This window comes from Schistocerca piceifrons, chromosome 3, assembly GCF_021461385.2.
Source record: "Schistocerca piceifrons isolate TAMUIC-IGC-003096 chromosome 3, iqSchPice1.1, whole genome shotgun sequence".
Lineage (NCBI taxonomy): Eukaryota > Metazoa > Arthropoda > Insecta > Orthoptera > Acrididae > Schistocerca > Schistocerca piceifrons.
Genome location: NC_060140.1, coordinates 777622685 through 777645159, shown reverse-complemented (window position 1 = coordinate 777645159; position 22475 = coordinate 777622685). Strand labels below are relative to the sequence as shown.

Sequence of the window (22475 nt, the reverse complement as noted above, 5' to 3'; positions counted from 1 at the left end):
CCCTGCGGCACACCTGCAATCACTCTTACTTCGGAAGACTTCTCTCCATTGAGATTGACATGCTGCGTTCTGTTATCCAGGAACTCCTCAATCCAATCACACAATTGGTCTGATAGTCCATATGCTCTTACTTTGTTCATTAACGACTGTGGGGAACTGTATCGAACGCCTTGCGGAAGTCAATAAACACGGCATCTACCTGTGAACCCGTGTCTATGGCCCTCTGAGTCTCGTGGACGAATAGCGCGAGCTGGGTTTCACATGACCGTCTTTTTCGGGACCCATGCTGATTCCTACAGCGTAGATTTCTAGTCTCCAGAAAAGTCATTATACTCGAACATAATACGTGTTCCAAAATTCTACAGCTGATAGACGTTAGAGATATAGGTCTATAGTTCTGCACATCTGTTCGACGTTCCTTCTTGAAAACGGGGATGACCTGTGCCCTTTTCCAGTCTTTTGGAACGCTACGCTCTTCTAAAGACCTACGGTACACCGCTGCAAGAAGGGGGGCAAGTTCCTTCGCGTTCTCTGTGTAAAATCGAACTGGTATCCCATGAGTTCCAGCGGCCTTTCCTCTTTTGAGCGATTTTAATTGTTTCTCTAGCCCTCTGTCGTCTATTTCGATATCTACCATTTTGTCATCTGTGCGACAATCTAGAGAAGGAACTACAGTGCAGTCTTCCTCTGTGAAACAGCTTTGGAAAAAGACATTTAGTATTTCGGCCTTTAGTCTGTCATCCTCCGTTTCAGTACCATTTTGGTCACAGTGTGTCTGGACATTTTGTTTTCATCCATCTACCGCTTTGACATAAGACCAAAATTTCTTAGGATTTTCTGTCAAGTCAGTACATACAACTTTACTTTCGAATTCATTGAACGCCTCTCGCATAGCCCTCCTCACACTACATTTCGCTTCGCGTAATTTTTGTTTGTCTGCAAGGCTTTGGCTATGTTTATGTTTGCTGTGAAGCTCCCTTTGTTTCCGCAGCAGTTTTCTAACTCGGTTGTTGTACCACGGTGGCTCTTTTCCATCTCTTACGATCTTGCTTGGCACATACTCATCTAACGCATATTGTACGATGGTTTTGAACTTTGTCCACTGATCCTCAAAACTATCTGTACTTAAGACAAAACTTTTGTGTTGAGCCGTCAGGTACTCTGTAATCTGCTTTTTTTCACTTTTGCTAAACAGAAAAATCTTCCTACCTTTTTTAATATTTCTATTTACGGCTGAAATCATCGATGCCGTAACCGCTTTATGATCACTGATTCCCTGTTCTGCGTTAACTGTTTCAAATAGTTCGGGTCTGTTTGTCACCAGAAGGTCTAATATGTTATCGCCACGAGACGGTTCTCTGTTTAACTGCTCAAGGTAGTTTTCAGATAAAGCACTTAAAAAAATTTCACTGGATTCTTTGTCCCTGCCACCCGTTATGAACGTTTGAGTCTCCCAGTTATATCCGGCAAATTAAAATCTCCACCAAGAACTATAACATGGTGGGGAAATCTACTCGAAATATTTTCCAAATTATCCTCCAGGTGCTCAGCCACAACAGCTGCTGAGCCCGGGGGCCTATAGAGACATCCAATTACCATGTCTGACCATGCTTTAACCGTGACCTTCACCCAAATCATTTCACATTTCGGATCTCCGTCAATTTCCTTCGGTACTATTGTACTTCTTATCGCTATAAACACGCCTCCCACTTCACTGTCCAGCCTGTCTCTGCAGTGTACATTCCAATCTGAGTTTAGGATTTCATTACTGTTTACGTCTGGTTTCAGCCTACTTTCTGTCCCTAGTACTATATGGGCGTTGTGACCGATTATTAATGAGAACAGTTCTGGGACCTTTCTATAGACGCTCCTGCAGTTTACTATTAGCACATTAATATTGTTATTCCCTACTCCTACCTTGCCACGTCTCAGGAGGCGTCTTGTCGGGCCTAGGGAGGGAATTCTCTAACCTAAAAAACCCCCATGTGCTCTCCACACGTACTCCGCTACCCTTGTAGCCGCTTCCAGCGTGTAGGGCACGCCTGACCTATTCAGGGGGACCCTACATTTCTCCACCCGATAGCGGAGGTCGAGAAATTTGCACCCCAGATCTCCGCACAATCGTCTGAGCCTCTGGTTTAAGCCTTCCACTCGGCTCCAAACCAGAGGACCGCGATCGGTTCTGAGAACGATACTACAAATTGTTAGCTCTGATTCCACCCCGCGAGCGAGGCTTTCCGCCTTCACCAATTCCGCCAACCGCCTGTACGAACTGAGGATGACCTCCGAACCCAGAAGGCAGGAGTCATTGGTGCCGACATGAGCAACAATTTTCAGTCGGGTGCTGGACCCGCGAGTCACGACTAGAGCTGCTATCGCCGCTCCGCTGCTTGTGACAAGTATCTAGCGAGCTCTCGCCCACTCTTGCTCGGGACGTCAACTAGGAATGTAGCATAGCCTTCAGCTGATAGGAAGCAATCTCTAACAAGGCGCTCTGTCAAGTATGATATGCGTAATGCCTCTCTAGATATGTTTGTAATTATATGTATGCAGCATATGAAGAAACCTGTACCACAAGTTAAGTACAATATATATAATTTTTTACCAACGACTACTACTTTGAGGTTCGCCGATGACATTGTAATTCTGTCAGAGACAGCAAAGGACCTGGAAGAGCAGCTGAATGGAATGGACAGTGTCGTGAAAGGAGGATATAAGATGAACATCAACAAAAGCATAACGACGATAATGGAATGTAGTCGAGGTAACTCGGGTGATGCTGAGGGAATTAGATTAGGAAATGAGACACTTAAGGTAGTAAATGAGTTTTGCTATTTGGGGAGCAAAATTACTGATGATGGTCGAAGTAGAGAGGATATAAAATGTAGACTGGCAATGGCAAGGAAAGCGTTTCTGAAGAAGAGAAATTTGTTAACATCGAGTATAGATTTAAGTGTCAGGAAGTCGTTTCTGAAAGTATTTGTATGGAGTGTAGTCATGTGTGGAAATGAAACATGGACGAAAAATAGTTTAGACAAGAAGAGAATAGAAGCTTTCGAAATGTGGTGCGACAGAAGAATGCTGAGGTTTAGATGGGTAGATCACAAGACTAATGAGGAGATATTGAATAGAATTGGGGAGAAGAGAAATTTGTGGCACACCTTGATTAGAAGAAGGGATCGGCTGTTAGGACACGTTCTGAGGCATCAAGGCACCACCAATTTAGTATTGGAGGGCAGCGTGGAGGGTAAAAATTGTAGAGGGAGACCAAGAGAGTAATACACTAACCAGATTCAGAAGGATGTTGGTTGCAGTAGGTACTGGGAGATGAAGAAGCTTGCACAGGATAGAGTAGCATGGAGAGCTGCATCAAACCAGTCTCTGGACTGAAGACAACAGCAACAACAACAACAACAACAACAAATTATTACAGTCGTTGCAGATACAAACTATGCAGCCAGCTCCTTACCGACTTCACTGCCAAAACTGCAATATTTTTCTATTTAGAATTTGCCACCTGTCACATAACAACTGACAACGAGAATCATAACAACCATTTGATAGAGTGGACGATTGTGGCTTCTTTAAAGGTCACATCCTGTCTCGCTATTGATAGACACAAAGGTCCCGAGTCTCGGTCCGGCACACAGTTTTAATCTGCCAAGAGGTTTCATATCAGCGCACACTTCGCTGCAGAGTGAAAATCTCATTCTGAAAACACCCCCCAGGCTGTGGCTAAGTCATGTCTCCGCAATATCCTTTCTTTCAGGAGTGCTAGTTCTGCAAGGTTCGCAGGAGAGCTTCTGTAAAGTTTGGAAGGTAGGAGGCAAGGTAAAGCTTTGAGGACGGGGCGTCAGTCGTGCTTGGGTAACTCAATTGGTAGAGCACTTGCCCGCGAAAGGCAAAGGTCCCGAGTTCGAGTCTAGGTCCGGCACACAGTTTCTAATCTGTCAGGAAGTTTCACATCAGCGCACACTCCGCTGCAGAGTGAAAATCTCATTCTGGAGACGTAAACCTCGTTTCCACGTACTCCCAAACATAACCGTGACGTAACATGTTTTCAAAATTCGAGCGCAGTTAGCTGTTGCCTGTTACTGTCGTCCGCCTTTACATTCGCCCCACGGTGTAAGACCGGTGCACATCTTCTTCAGCACCGGAAACAATGTACCATACATACGATATCGCAGTGCCTGTGTTGTTCGGAAGTACGGTGCAATCAATGTTCATTCGGGCATATGGAAGCCTGGGACTGATCGTGAAGCGTGCCCGGATAGCTTAGTGATAAGGCAACCACTCGAGGAAAGCGGGAAATCCGGGTTCGAGTCCCAGTCCAGCACAAATTTTCATTGCCGTCATTGCATTGTACATTTGATGGCTGTCCACATTTGCAAGTACGAGTAGATTTCCTGTATATCACATCCAATTTCACGACCTCCAGACTAAAATTACTGGCGGTTTTAGTAATCTGTTTGTCGCTTTGTTTACCCTCTGGTAGTGACCGCTCATAGGAGCCAGGACCTGATTTATCAAATGGAATCTGATGGTTTCCTGGTTGAAAAGCGTGTTCCGCAACAGCTGATCTGTCTGTTTTTCGCCTCCTACAGTTGTCCTTATATTTTTAGAGTCATTTTTCCATCTGCATCCATATTCTACAAACCACTGAGAAGCACATGCCTGGGGGCTCTTCCCATTATACAAATTATTAGGGATTCTTCCCATTCTATTCACGTATGGAGTCCAGGTGAAATCGTTTGCTTAAACGCATCTGTGTGTACTGTAATTAGACTGCAAGACGGCAAATCTTCTAGCCTCTTTATACACTCATTAAGGACTATCATAGCACCCTATCGTGCATTTCTAAAATCTCAATTTGCGTACATGCACGTTAACGTCATTTTGCTGCTATACAACACCATCAGGCAAACGGGAGGTACACTGCGTGATCAAAACTATCCGGACACCCCCAAAAACATACGTTCATATTAGGTGCATTGTGATGCCACCTACTGCCAGGTACTCCATATCAGCGACCTCAATAGTCATTAGTCATCGTGAGAGAGCAGAATAGGGTGCTCCGCGGAACTCACGGACTTCAAACGTGGTTAGGTAATTGGGTGTCACTTGTGTCATACGTCTGTACGCGAGATTTCCACACTCCTAAACATCACCAGGTCCACTGTTTTCAATGTGATAGTGAAGTGAAAAGGTGAAGGGGAACGTACAGCACAAAAGCGTACGGGCCGACCTCGTCTGTTGACTGACAAGAGACCGCCGACAGTTGAAGAGCGTCGTAATGTATAATAGGCAGACATCTATCCTGACCATCACACAGGAATTCCAAACAACATCAGGATTCACTGCAGGTACTATGACAGTTAGGCAGGAGGTGAGAAAACTTGGATTTCATGGTCGAGCGGCTGCTCAAAATCCACACATCATGCCGGTAAATGCCAAACGACGCCTCGGTTAGTGTAAGTAGCGTAAACATTGGACGATTGAACAGTGGAAGAACGTTGTATGGAGCGACGAATCACGGTACACAATGGAGCTATCCGATGGCAGAGTGTGGGTATGGCGAATGCCCGGTGAACGTCATCTGCCAGCGTGTCTAGTGCCAACAGTAAACTTCGGAGGCGGTGGTGTTATGGTGTGGTCTGCCCCGATAGCTGATTGGTCAGTGTGACGGACTGCCGTCCTGAGGGGCCCAGGTTCGATTCCCGGCTGCGTCGGGGATCTTCTCCGCTCAGGGACTGGATGTTGTGTTGTCTTCATCATCACTTCAGCCCCATCCGTCGCGCAGGTCGCCTAATGTGGCGTCGAATGTAATAAGACCTGCACCAAGGCGGCCGGACCCGCCTCCCAGCCAATGACGCCAAACGCTCATTTCCATTTTTTTTTTATGGTGTAGCCGTGTTTTTCATGTTGTGTCTTGCAATCTTTCATGTGTTGTTTTGCGTGGCACTATCACACCACAGGCCTACATTGATGTTTTAAGCAATTTATTGCTTCCCACTGTTGAAGAGAAATTCGGGGATGGCGATTGCATCTTTCAACACGATCGAGCAACTGTTCATAATGCACGGCCTATGGCGGAGTGGTTAGACGACAGTAACATCCCTGCAATGGAGTGGCCTGCACAGAGTCCTGACCTGAATCCTATAGAACATCTTTGGAATGTTTTGGACCGCCGACTTCGTGCCAGACCTCACCGACCGACATCGATACCTCTCCTTTGTGCAGCACTCCTTGAAGAGTGGGCTGCCATTCCCCAGGAAACCAGATTGAACGTATACCTGCGAGAGTGGAAGCTGTCATCAAGGCTAAGGGTGAGCCAACACGATATTGAATTCCAGCATTACCGACGGAGGGCGCCACGAACTTGTTAGTCATTTTCAGGTAGGTGTCCAGATACTTTTGATCACATAGTGTAATTGGTTAGATACTGGCATGCACATGACAGGGCAGAGGGTGCATATACGTCATAATTCAGTTCATCTCACGTTAGAGACGAACGGTAACTTTTGGGTTGTGCGGAGGACAAATGCTCAAAATAGCAGCGAATGGGCAGAAGGTAGGGAAAACATCCAGTACTGGGAATTGCAGATGGAGTCGTGGCTGCCGGCTTTCTCATTGATGTCGGGTCTCCGGAGCTAGAGCGACGCACGATCGCTATTTTTACAATGGCTGGTGGTAGTTTTCTCACAAAAGCCTCATGTTTTCGTCAGGATAGAACCAGCTCGGCAGCATGACTGTGCTTTTGTTTGGGACATTTCGGAGAAATGGTCGCTGTGCTCCACGGGGTAGCCAACAGAACTGCGCCACATGTAGCACCCCAACCATATTCCATTGGCGGCCATCGTCAGAAAGCTTTCCCAAAAAGTCCTGGCAGAGGCTGTGGGAGGTTACTCAACTGTAACGTCAGCACACGTTTGCAGTCACCACCAGAAAATGGCGCGAAGGAATTGTGTTGGGCCTAGATCGACGGGATGTATTAGTGAGACTCCATACGAATTTGTTGTAAGGCCATAGTTGGCGAAAGCTTTGTTTATGGGCGATGATTGACGAGTTCTGACTCAGTGGAAAGGTCGCTCTCTGACGCGGGGCGGAAGAGAAATATAGAAGTTGGTTTCTGGCCGCCACAGAAGTCGGTCGAGTACTTCGCTGCCCTTATTCCAGAGTAATTTCATTCGCAGTTTCACTTGGCCGGCCACAGGGACGAACAAGTTTTTTCACGCTCGTGCATCGATCCGTCTCCAAGGCGGAGCCCATTTCCATGCAGCGGAGCCGACCACGAGTAGCAGCACGCAGCCCTGCACCGTACTGTCGGTAATTTACGCAGCTTCGGGAGGATTTCAGTTGATTTTTCAGCCACCCAAAATTCGAACTGAGGTTTCGCAGTGGTTGCATCCACAGAACCACTTAGTATACATAGGATATCGTGGATCTGCAACCAATTACCCACTTGTTTATCGATAGTATAGATTCCACCTGTTCTCTTTGCTCCCTCTTCTCGTAATAAAGATTCCATGCATTGTGATTTTTACTAGATTCTTGCCAATACCTCTATCACATGAGGACTATCTACATATTTGGTTAATGTTCACAACATTATTGTTCCTTGTACAAAATCAGGATCAGTTTTGTGTTCAATTTTAAGAAAATAAATGTAATTTTAATTTTCACGATAACATTTATCTGTTTAGCAGTCACACACACCAGAATACTTTCTCATCATTGGAGGGTAACATTGATCAATTAATTTAATGAATAAACTATTTGAGCGGCTAGTCATCCTACGTAGTATTTATGCCAAAGCCATTATAATATTGCTTACAAACGTTGCGCAGATTCAGTATCTGTATTACATCATGATTCTGTCCCCTAACTTATATGTCTGTTAAGGGTCCCATGACAGCAAACATGCAGCTAGTTTCCATAGTGGCGACCCTAGCCATAGGATTCGCACACAACGGGTCACATTGATACGAGGGTTGAAACTTTAATAGTGACAACTATTTATTTACAGCTCGTACAAAATAGATACGTGTTTCAAAGTTTTACTGATCTTCAAAGTAGTCACAAGCATTGCGTATTACCCGTTGCCAACGATGTGGAAGTCGTAGGATACTCTGAGCAGTGCCAGTTGTGTTGACAGTTCGAGTGGCACCGTCTATTGCCCGACGAATTTGTAGCAGTTCTGAAGCGAATGCCATGAAGTGTTTCCTTAAGTTTAGAAATCGAGTTAAACTCACAAGGGCTTAAGTCAGGGGAGTGCAGTACGTGGTATAGCGCTTAGTAGCCCCATCAGTCAAACAAATAAGTAACAGCTAGCACTGCACGTGCTTGAGCATTGTCCTGCAAAATGATGGTCAAGTCCTGCAGAAAGTGTCATCACTTCTGTCTCTATGCTGTTCATTTTTGGAACACAAAATCGTATTCTATTTATTACAAATATTACGAACGTACTGATGTGCTCACTTCATCGTGCTGACGGAATAGCAAGAGGTTAGTTACAGACATTGTTCACTAAAACAATTAACGCTCGAAAATCCGATATTTGATAACGCTAGCAAAATAAGAATTTGTCTTAAGCAGGTCATAAAATATCCATTGCCAAAATTGAATTTTTGGCTTCCCCAACTTATTTTGCATGTAAACATGATGAGGAGTGTCATTCGCTTAAGAGTATAAATACGAATGTCTTGGTCATGACCGTCGATTTGTAGTCCATAACGATCACGTACATAAAACTGAAAAATTAAGTGAAAACCTGTGTTTCACGGTATGTCAACGATCGGACAACTGCTCACAAGTTCTGTCCTCTTTAGGTTCCAAACCTTCTTTATGAGAACCACAAAATTCAACGGATGATTTATTCTCTGCATTTTCTTTTTCGTTACGATACAGGAACAGGTCTACTGCACGGAACTATGCCTGGTGATGAGAAACGAGTTTCCTATGGTGGCGCAGTTATAAACCACAACATGAAGAGCACGCACGCTTTCGTACTGTTTTTGGAATGTAAAGGAATCTCGTTTATGGGTGTTTTGGAAGCCTGTTGTGACACATTAACTGAGAGAGGCCATTCGGAACAAACGGCGTGGTCTCTTGACTGAGGTTGTCTTGTTTTTGTACGAGTACCTTCTGTCACATTACACTCTGGACGGAACAGAAGAATTGTTGCCTCCTAGTGTAGACTTGACTTCCAGTTATTTCCAATTCTTATGTTCATGAAAAAGTGGACAGGTGCCGATGGCTTCAACCCCACCAAAATACTTAAAGATGCTGTCACAACTATCTCAGTCGACAGAATTTTGTGGAGAAGGAATTTGGCAACTCGTTAGAAGTTATACACATTATTCTAACAAATTTTGCTTCAGTTATTCCAGTATTTTATTTAGCCCCTAAAGCTTAAGGGATGGTACTTTCTGTACATCCGTGATACACACCGCACGTACTTTATTCTTAATCTGCCGTCACATGATTTGAGTCTAAACTCAACCACGTAAGACATTTCGAATACATTAACACTAAATTAAATTCTTCTTAGTATTCTGTTTACGGAACATCGATGGATTATGACGGAATACACGTAATTCGCTTCAAAAACATTTTCCCCTAAGTCTCTTCGTTACATACCGCTGCGGAAGCCTGCAGTCCTGAGTTCATACATCATGTTCTGCCAGGCTGTTATATTAAAGACTTTTCATGGGTTTTGGTGCTGCATTTTTCAGAAATTAAAATGTCTTAAGCAGCCAGTAGCTAACATAAAAAAATGAACAATTTTGCAGAGTTAACAAAACGATAACCAAAAGTTGTCATTGTGGACAACAGAGAAGATGACAAGACTCAAGAGAGGATGTAGTTTGCATGCAACTTTCTTTTTAGTGTGATACAAAGCAGAGAGAAAGTAATGGTGCCTGTATGTGTTTTATGTTTAAAAAAATTACCGTAGCTCTGAATCACCTACTTTATGTGTTAGTGGATAGTGGTAACAGGCACGACGTGACGTGACATAGAAACAGTATTCGCAAGGGAACTGATGAGTTCCAGTAAATTTGATGGAATCGCCATCTTGCGGAGGGAGTAGGAATCTTGTGCTAAGCATAATAAAAGTCAACATCTAACAGTATTATTTCATGTGCTGGAAGAATGGACCGTCGTTTCGACCAATGTAGTTCATTTTGTGTGCCTACTGGCGGCTGGATGGCTGTTCTGGGAATCTGTCGAAACTTTGACTGTGAGGTGTCTGCTCTGTTTAACTGTGGATGCTGTTCGCACCATTAGTGAAGTTGTGTACTCACGCTGTGCATATCGAAGTGCATGATGTTGGCGAGGTAGAGCGGCAGCGAAGTGATGAGCAGGTAGAAACTCCAGTCAAACGTGATCAGGAAGGCGACCATGGCCCAGACAGCCGGCGTGGAAATTACACTCCTCCAGGGCACAGGGAGTTTCTTCTGCAAAGTAAAACAGAGTACAGCTTGTGCCACGCTACTGATGTTAAGTGCTAGTTGCTGTTTAATTACTGCACAAAACTGAGTACATTATCACGGATGGACAGTTTTAATAAAATACAGTCTCACGACTTGAAAATAAAGAGAGCGAGAGAGAGTTTGGAATCAAATAATGAAAAATGATCCATATAAATATAAAAAATGAAGCATAAGCCTCGTGTATGGCCACTAGCGCAACTCATCCCATTACGACATTTTGGTTTAAAAAGCTCGCTTCTGGTAAAAAATAAATGAGAGAGGAAACAAGAAGCTCCGTGGTCACAAAGAGATGTGATTGCCTATGAGGAAAATGATTTTGCAGGTTTGGGCAAGTGGTTAACTGCTGTCATGTCTGTGTAAATGGAAAGAAGGAATAACTGTATCACACCGTTGGATAGGAAACACCAAGGCATTGTTCAGCTGCCTAATCCGAAAGCCATTTCATTAATCGTAAACAACGAATGGTTCGAATGGCTCTGAGCACTATGGGACTTAATATCAGAGGTCATCAGTCCCCTAGAACTTAGAACTACTTAAACCTAACTAACCTAAGGACATGACACACATCCATGCCCGAGGCAGGATTCGAACCTGCGACCATAGCGGTCGCGCGGTTCCAGACCGACGCGCCTAGAACCGCTTGGCCACACCGGCCGGCCGTAAACAACGGTCCGTTTCCACGCGACGTATGAAAGTTCTGTCTCATGAGTGTGTGTTGAGTGTAGGTGACAGCAGTAGAGCAGTGGATGAGTGTATAGTGAGGTGTCACGTCACATAGCCCACTCACTCTAACAGCATCAAGGGAACTGCCGGCATTAAGGTACCCATGCGAGAGTCGCATCATCTCGCTTCATGAAGCACTGTGGAAAACACTGGTAAAAACTTCAAGCCACCACCTCTCCTCCCCTTGTAGGAGGAACACTAGTGATGAGTATTTTTGGGCCGCCATTTATCGAGAAGAAATTTGAAAGCAACGAGAATCAATTAGCATATTTAGGGGATTACTGAAGAATGGGACACAGCCCATCGGCTTTGACCAATGATATCAAAAGTTACCAGAGATGATGTATTGTACAGATTTAACAGCCAAGACGAATGTTGAGAAACAAAGGAATATAGGACAGAGAGAACAGATGGTAGACATATTATGATGTATCATGCAGCGTAACTTGCTGTGACAGTGCGAGAGAGAGACAAAGATATTGTTTATTACTCTGTGGCGGTCAGCGCTCACATAATTATTCTTAGGATATAGAGTTTTTTTTTTGTTCTTGTTAAGAGTAATTTTAGGTGAGGAGAGCCATTCTTGTGATGTAAAAAATCGACGCCATTGAGAGTTTTTGATTCACATTGTAAAATATAAGTGCATATGGAAGGAAATCAGTTAATAGAACAATAAAATATTGTTCATTTCAAGAAGGTACGTCTTATTATACATCCAGCGATATACTGCTATTGTGATTTACTAATAAACAACAGCTGAGAACAGTTCCGACGGGAGCGTTCAGTTCTAGTGAAATAGTTCGATGTTTTCTTCGGAAAAGAAGTCACTTCATGGATCATTCAAATCCACAATAGTAACTGGACATTTCCCAGAACTGAAAGCAATCTGATTGCTATGCAACAGAGCCCCGAAGAATATTTCTCCGTACTTTGGTTACCACTTTCAGCTCAACACGGTATCTGCAGCATCTGGAGCAGATTTCTACAACAGCGGAAGAGTGTAATCGCTATCAGTTTCACACACCGCCCTGTGTACGCTGTATGTATTTACCCACAACAGTGAACATACAGTTACTCACACACATAGAAAGACAATACTAGGTGGTGTGGGGAAACATTTCAGTATAAAGGCCCTGTAGAGCTAAACAGTAATTAGCCTAGTAAGAAAAGGAGTCTTTATGTAAGTCTACCGTTAGACAGGACACGATCCTGATACAACACTCATAGTGAACATGAAATATAACCATGTTAGTAATTTAGTAATTAATGTTTCATTGTGTGTATATATGTCTAGCTTTATAGAGTAACTACATTATGGTCCTTTGTATGTTTCATGCTAACTGAACGTGCGGGAGTATCTTGTGAAGAGAACGAGTACGCCGTCCCAGCAGCCGAGCAGAAACTTCAAAAAGGCCAGAACATTTGAGTTACTAGCTTTCTGGAGCATTTATGCATTTAGGACCTTTCATCTATTAATTTTCTAAGTATAAATAGTGTTGCTATATTACTTTTACTAGAATTACAGTATTTCAGTAGATATAGTAAGACAATATTTTATGTGTTATCTATGTACTGTGTTTGTGTCACATTGTAAAGTGTACATTAACAGCATTAGGACATTAACGTTTTTGCTTGTGTAAAAGTTCAATAGTCACTTTTGTAGGACTTCAAGAGGAGAAACTGTCAATTGCTCATTTACATGGTGATAACTAGATCTATGTTCAAAGCCAGTAAGCAAGCACGCATTACAATGCCACAAAATGAATTAAATAGTGTGAATGCATCGTCAACTAGTGCCACAGAATTTAATACCGCCGTAGTTAGCGATATGTCGATTACGGCTGAGCAACCAGCAATAATTAATGCGCTCACGCCGTCGACACAAACGGTTGCTAGTTCTGACATTCATATGTCGAAAGAAGTCCAGAGAAATATACAGCAACCAACAAACAACATGAATTTCATCTCTGACACAGACGCGTGCGAAAACGAAATGACTGTACCGAAAATTGTGTCGGTACAATCCTCATTAAGCCCAGTGCAATCGCCAATTGCTGAGAATACCGATTTGTTATCCCAGCTGATGTCAAGTTTGACTGTCATAACACAAGGGATTAAGGCATTGGAAACATCGCAATCTAATCTTGCAACGGCACAATCCACGTTTGCAAACGACATGAATCGTAGATTCCAGGCATTGGAAACTACGCAATCCACTTTTGCAAATGACATGAATCGTAGATTCCAAGTATTGGAGAGTGCGCAATTTAATTTGGCTCAGGAGCAATCTAATAAACTAAAAGAAATAAATGATAAGATTACTGAAAAATTCCAGAGTTTGGAAACAAAGCAGAGTCACTTGATTACCAGTCAGGCACAACTCATAGTTACACAAGAACAACAGTATCAGGAATTAACAAACAAATACAAAGACATCTTATGTCGTCAAGATACACTAAATCATCAAGTGCAGGAAGTTATTCATGTACAGAACACTATTGCGCAAGACGTGAATACAATTAAGCACGATAACGAGCAAGCTGTCATTGAGCTTACTCGGAGGATAGACACTCTCAGTCTCGAAGGCGAGAAACACATAGAGAAACTTTTCAATGAACATAAGATCGCATTCTCTAAGGACATTGAAGATTGGGCGAAAGAGCAAACCGAGACAGTGCAAAATTATGATGACAAAACCTTGAAAAAAACGGTTTCTAACGTGCAAGTTAACAACGAAGCTGCACAAGAACAACTTAAAGCAGAAGTTAAAGAGATTAAGGAGAATATAGGAGATGAATTTCCTGCTTGGAAAGCAAAGATAGAAAATACATTAAAAGCATGCCAGCAAGGTCTAGTTAATACTAGAGGGGCACATACTACTTGCAGTTTATCAAAAGCAGACATTATTCCTGATGAAACCAGTGAAACCGAATCCATGCAACAATATCCATGTATTGGTGCATATTTACGTAATCAACCAGAAACAAATTATCGAGATTATCATTCACCGCGAAGTAGCCACCAGAATACACCTGTGACTATGAATGAAGAAAAAATGCTTAAATATCGTCAATTCCAGATATTTATTCCCGAAAGGAAGTAGATCAATCCCGTGGTGTTTATCAAGCAATTTAAAGGGATATTGCCGCGAATGTGGACTGAGCAACAAAAAATTATGTACGTTGCAGGATTCATACATGGAGATGGATCGATGTGGGCGTCAGAAGCATCCGATTGGTGTCAAGATTATGACCAATTTGAACGCGCTTTCTTGCACAAATACTGGAATAAGGGAGTACAAGAAAGACTACGTAAGGAAGTTTTTGACCCACAACCTTTTTCTTTCAAAAATGGATCTTTAAGAAAGTATTTCGAGAAGTATATAAATAAAAGCAAATACTGGAATGAACCAATCCCGACGCAGGATACCATTCGAATATTAAAGGGCAAACTTCCACTTGAAGTTAAGGAAAAACTTCTACATGTGCCTGAACAACATGTGGAAGATTTTCTAGCCACATTGGATTCAATAGACATTCTGTTCGAAGAATCACGTGTGCGCTATAACCAGCCAAGTTACCAACCTAACAAATACAATAGTAACAACAAACAGTATGGAAACAAACCTTTTGCACACAATTCACCAAACCCACAGGTGAATTATTTCCAGAAAAACGTGAAATTTGGTAACGAAAATCCCGACCAGTGTAATCATGACCAACAATGTGAACAAACATATAAACGGAAATGGAGGAAGAATAATAAGAAGGGGAAAGGATACTATCAAGAAGGGAATTATCAGCAAAAACGCCGGTATCAGCAACCAACCCAAGAATATCACAACCAACCACAAACTTCAGGTTGGGTACCAAATGATAATGCAAATGAATGGAGAAATCAACCACCAATAATAACCGACGTAACGGAGCAGACATCTACTAATAATGGACAATCGTCAAACTAAACTCGACTGTCAGAAGCCCCGACGGTGCAGTCGAGGAACTTTTCAGGGGCGAAAATTCAAGCGTCAATTTCTTTCGGTACAATGATGGTAAATTATTAATAGAAGAATTTCAGCAGGATATGATGCCTTGTCAAGAGGAACATATCACTGAACCTGTTGCGAAAATTCAGGCGGCAATTGAAGGCATTACTGTGCAAGATACTTTAGATACAGGAGCAGCAGTAAATGTCGTTTCTGAGAAGTTATTTCAAAGAATACTTCAGAAAGCAAATCCACCGATTTTTCCCGTTCAATGTTGTAGAATTGTAGGTCCTACTGGTCATAAGTCTTCTCAGGTTAAAGTGCAGACTCAACTCCAGTTAGATATAGGAAATGTAGCTATAAATTGCACGTTCCTTGTAATAGAAAAATTGGTTGAGGACTGTATCCTGGGTATAGATGAATTTAGAGAGAGAAATTGGCATATCGATTTTTCTCTAGGCCGTGCCAGTTTTACAATAATGGATCAGAAACATCAAGTGAATCTTCTCAGGGAATATAGTACCCATGGAAAGTATTGTCAGGGACGAAAGCTGCAAATAAAGTGGATATATAGCAAACCTGTACGGTATTATCAAATTAATTACTTGCAACCAGTTTTAAACCCTGAAGATATGGTATATGAAAAGGTACAAGAACCTGAATATTTGCAACAACATCAAAGAAAGCAATTATATGATCTTATACAGGAATATCATGAAGTCTTTCAAGAAAGACCTGGTGTAATCAAGGGATACACATGCCATTTAGATGTGATACCACACCAAGTTTTCTGCCGTATTTTTTATCCAGTACCGTGGCACCAACGAAAGGCAGTTGGTGCGGAAATCCACCTGATGCTTGAATGGGATCTGATCGAACCTTCGACGAGTCCATACTGTAGTCCGCTTCATGTTGTCTCGAAAAAGGGAGGAAAAGTTCGTCTCGTGCTAGACGCACGGCAGAAAAATAAGATTATCGTGCCCGAGCGAACTCATCCGGAAAATATCGATGAGCTAATTCAAAAGTTCGAGGGGATGAAATACTTAACAAATATTGATTTGAGAAGTTCATTTTGGCAGGTGGCTCTAGACGAACCATCAAAAAAGTACACCGCATTTGTACATGCAGGTAGAAGCTATCAATTTAAGGTTTTACCTTTCGGGCTAAACGTGAGCTCAGGAGTTTTTATAAATGCTCTAGATTATGCATTGGGACTGCACTTCGAAGCAATTTAACTTTGTTTGTGGACGACATGCTCATAGCTACGACCACATGGAAGGAGCACATTGATTTATTGAGAAGAGTGTTAGAACGTTTCAAGGAAGCAGGCATAACCGCAAATCTGCAAAAGTCCCACTTTGCTCGAGATAAAATGAAATTTTTGGGTCATCTTATAAATGGAAAAGGCATCTTACCGGACTCGGAGAAACTAAAGGCAATCAAAAACTTTGCACTTTCAACAACAAAAAGGCAGTTAAAGGGCTTCCTCGGAGCTGTCTCTTTCTTCAGGCGTTTCATTCACGACCACTCTATTAATGCAGAACCGTTGTACAGCTTGTTGCGCAAAAATACTCCGTGGGTGTGGACGCAACAGTGTCAGAATGCATTTGAAGCAATAAAACATGCCTTAGTCAATTCACAAATATTATATCATCCAGATATGAGCCAAGAATTCGGTTTAATGGCAGATGCTTCGGAAATTGGAATAGGTTCATGCCTCTTCCAAGTAAAGATGATAGACAGAAAATCAACTTTCTGTCCAATAGCTTTTGCTAGCCGACTCTTAACTGCTTGTGAAAGAACATATACGACTACCCAAAAGGGAAGCATTGGCCGTAGTCTGGTCATTTAAGAAATTTTACTATTACTTATATGGAGCGAAGACAACAGTATACTGTGACCACAAAGCGTTAAGTTTTTTGCAAACGTGTAAATTATTACAACCAAGATTAGCAAGATGGACGCTCTCACTCCAAGAGTTTCAATTTGAAATTAAATACCTAAGCGGACAGGATAATTTCATCGCTGATGCACTGTCTAGAATGCCAGATGGAGATTTGTCAACTATCAACATCACGGACAATCCGTCCGAATTTAATGTTCTTATTATGACTGATGGAATATATAGGAAACATTTTCTTGACATGTGTAAGAACATGGAAAAACTACAGAATGAAGATCCTCGTTGGCATTCAATAAAGGAAACTTTAGCAAAGCCTGGAAACGATGATCTGAAGAGACTGTACAAAGTTGAGGACGACGTCTTATTTTTCCAAGGGCATCTTGATTCAGATAATTGGAAGGTGTGTATTCCCGAGAAGAATGAGAATGACTTAATTTTGCACACGCACATCACTTGAGGACATTTTGGAGTATTAAAGTGTGCTCTGAAGATTCAAGCATATTGCTACTTCCCAAACATTCGCAGGAAAGTGCACAGACAGTTAAGGAAATGTAAAATTTGTCAGCTAGCCAAACCAGGAAATTTTTGTGTGAAAGATTTCCTACATCCTATTATACCCACTAAACCGCTGTCAATTATTTCGGTCGACGTCTGTGGTCCTCTACCATCATCAAGGGGAGGATGCAAATATATTGTAGCTTTTCTTGATATATTCACTAAATATGTCAAACTTTATTCATTAAAATCAGCTACTGCTGCATCCATAGCCAAGCTGGTCAAGGATTATATAGTCAAGGTAGGCAAACCAGAGGCTATTCTTTCTGACAATGGGTCAATGTTCACTGGATTTCGTTGGAGGCAAACATTAGCCAGTTGTGGTATAAAACAAATTCTAACACCACCCTTCGGCGAATCCCGTGGAACGAATTTTTCGTGAATTAAACCGGTTCATGAGAACATATTGCCACAACCAGCAACCCAAATGGATCGATTATCTTCACGATTTTCAGGAAATTGTAAACAATATGCCACATACTACGACAGAATACACCCCATACGAACTGATGTTTGGAAAACAGGAACAGAATGACTGGATTCGACCAATTCCTAAAGTAGCTATTAACAAAATAGACCTACAAAATAAAGTACGACAATCCTTACTCAATATAATGGACAAGGCAAGAAAAAGGAAAATATATTTTGACAATCGACTTGGAAAAATAAAAACATATAAAGTGAAAGACCAAGTTTTAGTAAAAACTTATCCTAAGGCTTCACTTATACAGAGGAAGAACACAAAATGGCAATTATTGTATCAAGGACCATTTGTGATTACCAAAATACCCCATCCAGGAACTTATGTTTTGAAGGATGTGAAGAATGGAAAGGTGAAAGGAATGTATCCTCATCACTTGTTAAAGCAATTTCATGACGACTGAAGATTATGAAGATTGAAAATACTATTCTTATCAAATAATATTGATTAGAGAATTTTCATTAAACCTATGAATCATACTTAAGACAGTTTCTTTCTTTTTGCAATTTAGTAGTTAGTTTTTCTTTTCAGGCATAATGTACGAGAGATATGCAGACATTATGTATTTGTTTTCCACTGTAAAGATAAGTTTTCTTTTCAGTATGCAGAGAATTTAGCTACAGTATGAATGATTTCTTTTAAATTTTTTTTATTTAGTTGATAGTAACTTCAATCAGGTTTCACAATGCATAATGACCATGGGTTAGTGACTCAAATGAATCTGGTCTATGGCAAGATATTTTTTCTTATGTCAATTTAACAATCTCAATGTATGTTTGTATTTGCTTTTTTACTCGCTGAGCTGAAGTCATGCTGTTCGGAAGGGGTAAACCGTTCTCAGTTTTAAAAGGACGCCTATTACTTTGTTTCAATCTTTTGTGATGAACATTGTCTTTAGAACTGTACTATTGTTGTAACATACCTGTGTATGTAAATTATGTTATATCAATTGTTGCTCGCGAAGTTACCAACTGAGCGAATGCCTTTCAGTTATAAGCACATCAACAAGTGTTAAAGTCCATCTGAAAGATGACGAGCATAAGTTGACACGGCAGCACCAGTTGGATTTGTGTATAGTGCATTCTAGGGTTGTTGATAGAAATGAAGAACACCTTACGACTTCCGAATATTTTGAATTCAGGACTGAGAATTAGAAAGAACTTTAGATTAGATTCTATTTCAGCTCAGCATAGATCAAACACCTTTTCCACGGAACTTACACTGACTCTTATTTTCATGTTAACCATATGCGGAAAACCATAATACCCACGAGGAGACGGTGAAATGGGAATAGAATTCAATCAGTTACCCGGAGATGACAGATAGAAGGGAATCGTAGATGGACGTAAACCAACGCGTCGACGGTTCACCTCAAAACACAGAAGATTAACAGTGTTGTGTTTCTTTTGTGAACAGTGTTTAAATTCATTAAAAAAAAACTCCATATTGTAAATATTTTTTTTATTTTCCATTGTAATTCAATCAATTTTCTTTGTAAATGAGAAATACGAGGATGGTATATCTACCCAGAGGTTTTCCTTGGTTTTCCTTTGTGGGGCTTGGCCGAATGGCTAGATTATCCGTTTGAGACATCCCAAGGCGAGTGACAGAAGCTTTGAGTGATGATGAAAAAGGTTTCTGATCACATCTCATGCCATCCTCGACAAATGAATAAAACCGAGCATGTAAGCTATGCATATATGCTGCATCAGGAATTCAGCACAGGCTTTGTCAGCAGTATATGCACCCAAATCTATAATTTACATTTAGATAGTCATTCACTAATACCAAAATATCGTAAGAAATACAGTGGACATTAATACTCTAGTGGACATTAATACAGCGTCATAAACAATCACCGATATAGTGTTGTGTGAACGCTCGTGTTTGTTTTTGCCCAAAAACGTTCGTCCACAAGAGGGGCATATATGATGTATCATGCAGCGTAACTTGCTGTGACAGTGCGAGAGACAGACAAAGATATTGCTTATTACTCTGTGGCGGTCAGCGCTCACATAATTATTCTTAGGATATAGAGTTTTTTTTGTTCTTGTTAAGAGTAATTTTAGGTGAGGAGAGCCATTCTTGTGATGTAAAAAATCGACGCCATTGAGAGTTTTTGATTCACATTGTAAAATATAAGTGCATATGGAAGGAAATCAGTTAATAGAACAATAAAATATTGTTCATTTCAAGAAGGTACGTCTTATTATACATCCAGCGATATACTGCTATTGTGATTTACTAATAAACAACAGCTGAGAACAGTTCCGACGGGAGCGTTCAGTTCTAGTGAAATAGTTCGATGTTTTCTTCGGAAAAGAAGTCACTTCATGGATCATTCAAATCCACAATAGTAACTGGACATTTCTCAGAACTGAAAGCAATCTGATTGCTATGCAACAGAGCCCCGAAGAATATTTCTCCGTACTTTGGTTACCACTTTCAGCTCAACACGGTATCTGAAGCATCTGGAGCAGATTTCTACAACAGCGGAAGAGTGTAATCGCTATCAGTTTCACACACCGCCCTGTGTACGCTGTATGTATTTACCCACAACAGTGAACATACAGTTACTCACACACATAGAAAGACAATACTAGGTGGTGTGGGGAAACATTTCAGCATAAAGGCCCTGTAGAGCTAAACAGTAATTAGCCTAGTAAGAAAAGGAGTCTTTATAATATACCACGTACATTCATACCTCGAACATTATGTTAAGTAAATCATATGGTTCAAATGGCTCTGAGCACTATGGGACTTATCATCTGGGGTCATCAGTCCCCTAGAACTTAGAACTACTTAAACCTAACTAACCTAAGGACATCACACACATCCATGCCCGAGACAGGATTCGAACCTGCGACCGTAGCGGTCGCTCGGTTCCAGACTGAAGCGCCTAGAACCGCTCGGCCACTCTGGCCGGCCGTTAAGTATATCGCTTACTTGTGTCATGTCCGCCCCCGGTAGCTGAATGGTCAGCGTGATGGAATGTCAATCCTAAGGGCCCGGGTTAGATTCCCGGCTGGGTCAGAGATTTTCTCCTCTCAGGGACCGGGTGTTGTGTTGTCCTAATCTTCATCATTTCATCCCCATCGACGCGCAAGTCGCCGAAAGTGGCGTCAAATCGAAAGACTTGCACCAGGCGAACGGTCTACCCGACGGGAGGCCCTAGTCACACGACATTATTAATTAACTTGAGTCATAGTATCCTATTCTTCAGTTGACCTATATTGCTAAACTGAAAAGTGAGATACTAGTACAAAAAAGAAAAAAAAGGGACAGAAGTAACGTCAGCATGGAATACCTCAGTTGATACATATGAGTTGTGTTCCGAAATTCAGTTTATCTCTATAGCTTAGCTGCAGTACGGGATACAAATTCAACGTATGCCGACTTTTTCGCCTTTGCTAGCGCTAGCATCCTATTCTTCAGTCGACCTATATAGGCCAGCTGAAGTATGGGGTACAAATTTTTTGTACGTCGGTCTTTTTGCGTACTCTACTACTACTATCGACTGAAAACATCGTAGTAATATTAGTGATAGCGAAGGCGAAAAAAAGCGACAACTGTAAAATTTTTATTCTGTACTGCAGTTGACGAACCTTGCTTCAAATCTACCATATTTATAGGAATAGATAAATCCATACCCACAAACGAAAATCAAAAAGAAAAAATTGTCCAGAATGAAAAGCATTTCTCCCAAAATAACTCAAACTGACTAAGAATGAAAGTAAGTACCGAATGAATTGGAATGCACAAACGATTTAAATTAATACAAACGACAAAAATCGTACGAAATGTCCAGCCCTGTCTTTTGGAACACATTCATTTATTTCCATTTACAATGATGACGCCTCGCCCCAAAAGATAACGGTTTTATTGTCTATGGCTTGAAAATAAAGACAGTAATACCTGCGAGTAAGCTATGAAGTCGCTGGTCAAAGCCGACGGGTTGTATCCCATTCTTCAGTGACCCATATTTAGAAGCAGAAAACGAGAGTGGATCGTTTTAAGTGAAAAGAGAAAATGCACTTTTTTATACTTTGACATCCAATAAATCGTCTACAACTTTGGCTTATCTGGTTGTTACAAAGTCTTATTTGTAGTAATATCTAGAACTGGAAAGAAAAGATGTTGTTTACTATGCAGCGCCGGTGTACAATAACAGACGATTATTAGCCACATGCATAAAGAGAAGAACCGAATATTTTCAGTTGCTTCCAGTTGAATATAGCTGCAGTATCCTGCGGAACATCGCGGTGAGTATGACAGTTGGCTTGTATATGGGGAACGTAGCCTTGAAGAACCCATCCAACCACGTTAATTTCGGTT

At 41.5% G+C, this 22475-nt stretch overlaps 1 protein-coding gene across 1 annotated transcript in view; it reads right to left on the bottom strand.

Annotated features, from left to right (window-relative positions):
• LOC124789054 (sialin-like) overlaps window positions 1-22475 on the bottom strand; it is a 178683-nt gene that overhangs the window by 63705 nt on the left and 92503 nt on the right. The window contains exon 6 of the mRNA XM_047256345.1: window positions 10305-10457. Coding sequence (XP_047112301.1) covers window positions 10305-10457 — 153 coding nt within the window. The remainder of the gene's footprint in view (window positions 1-10304; window positions 10458-22475) is intronic.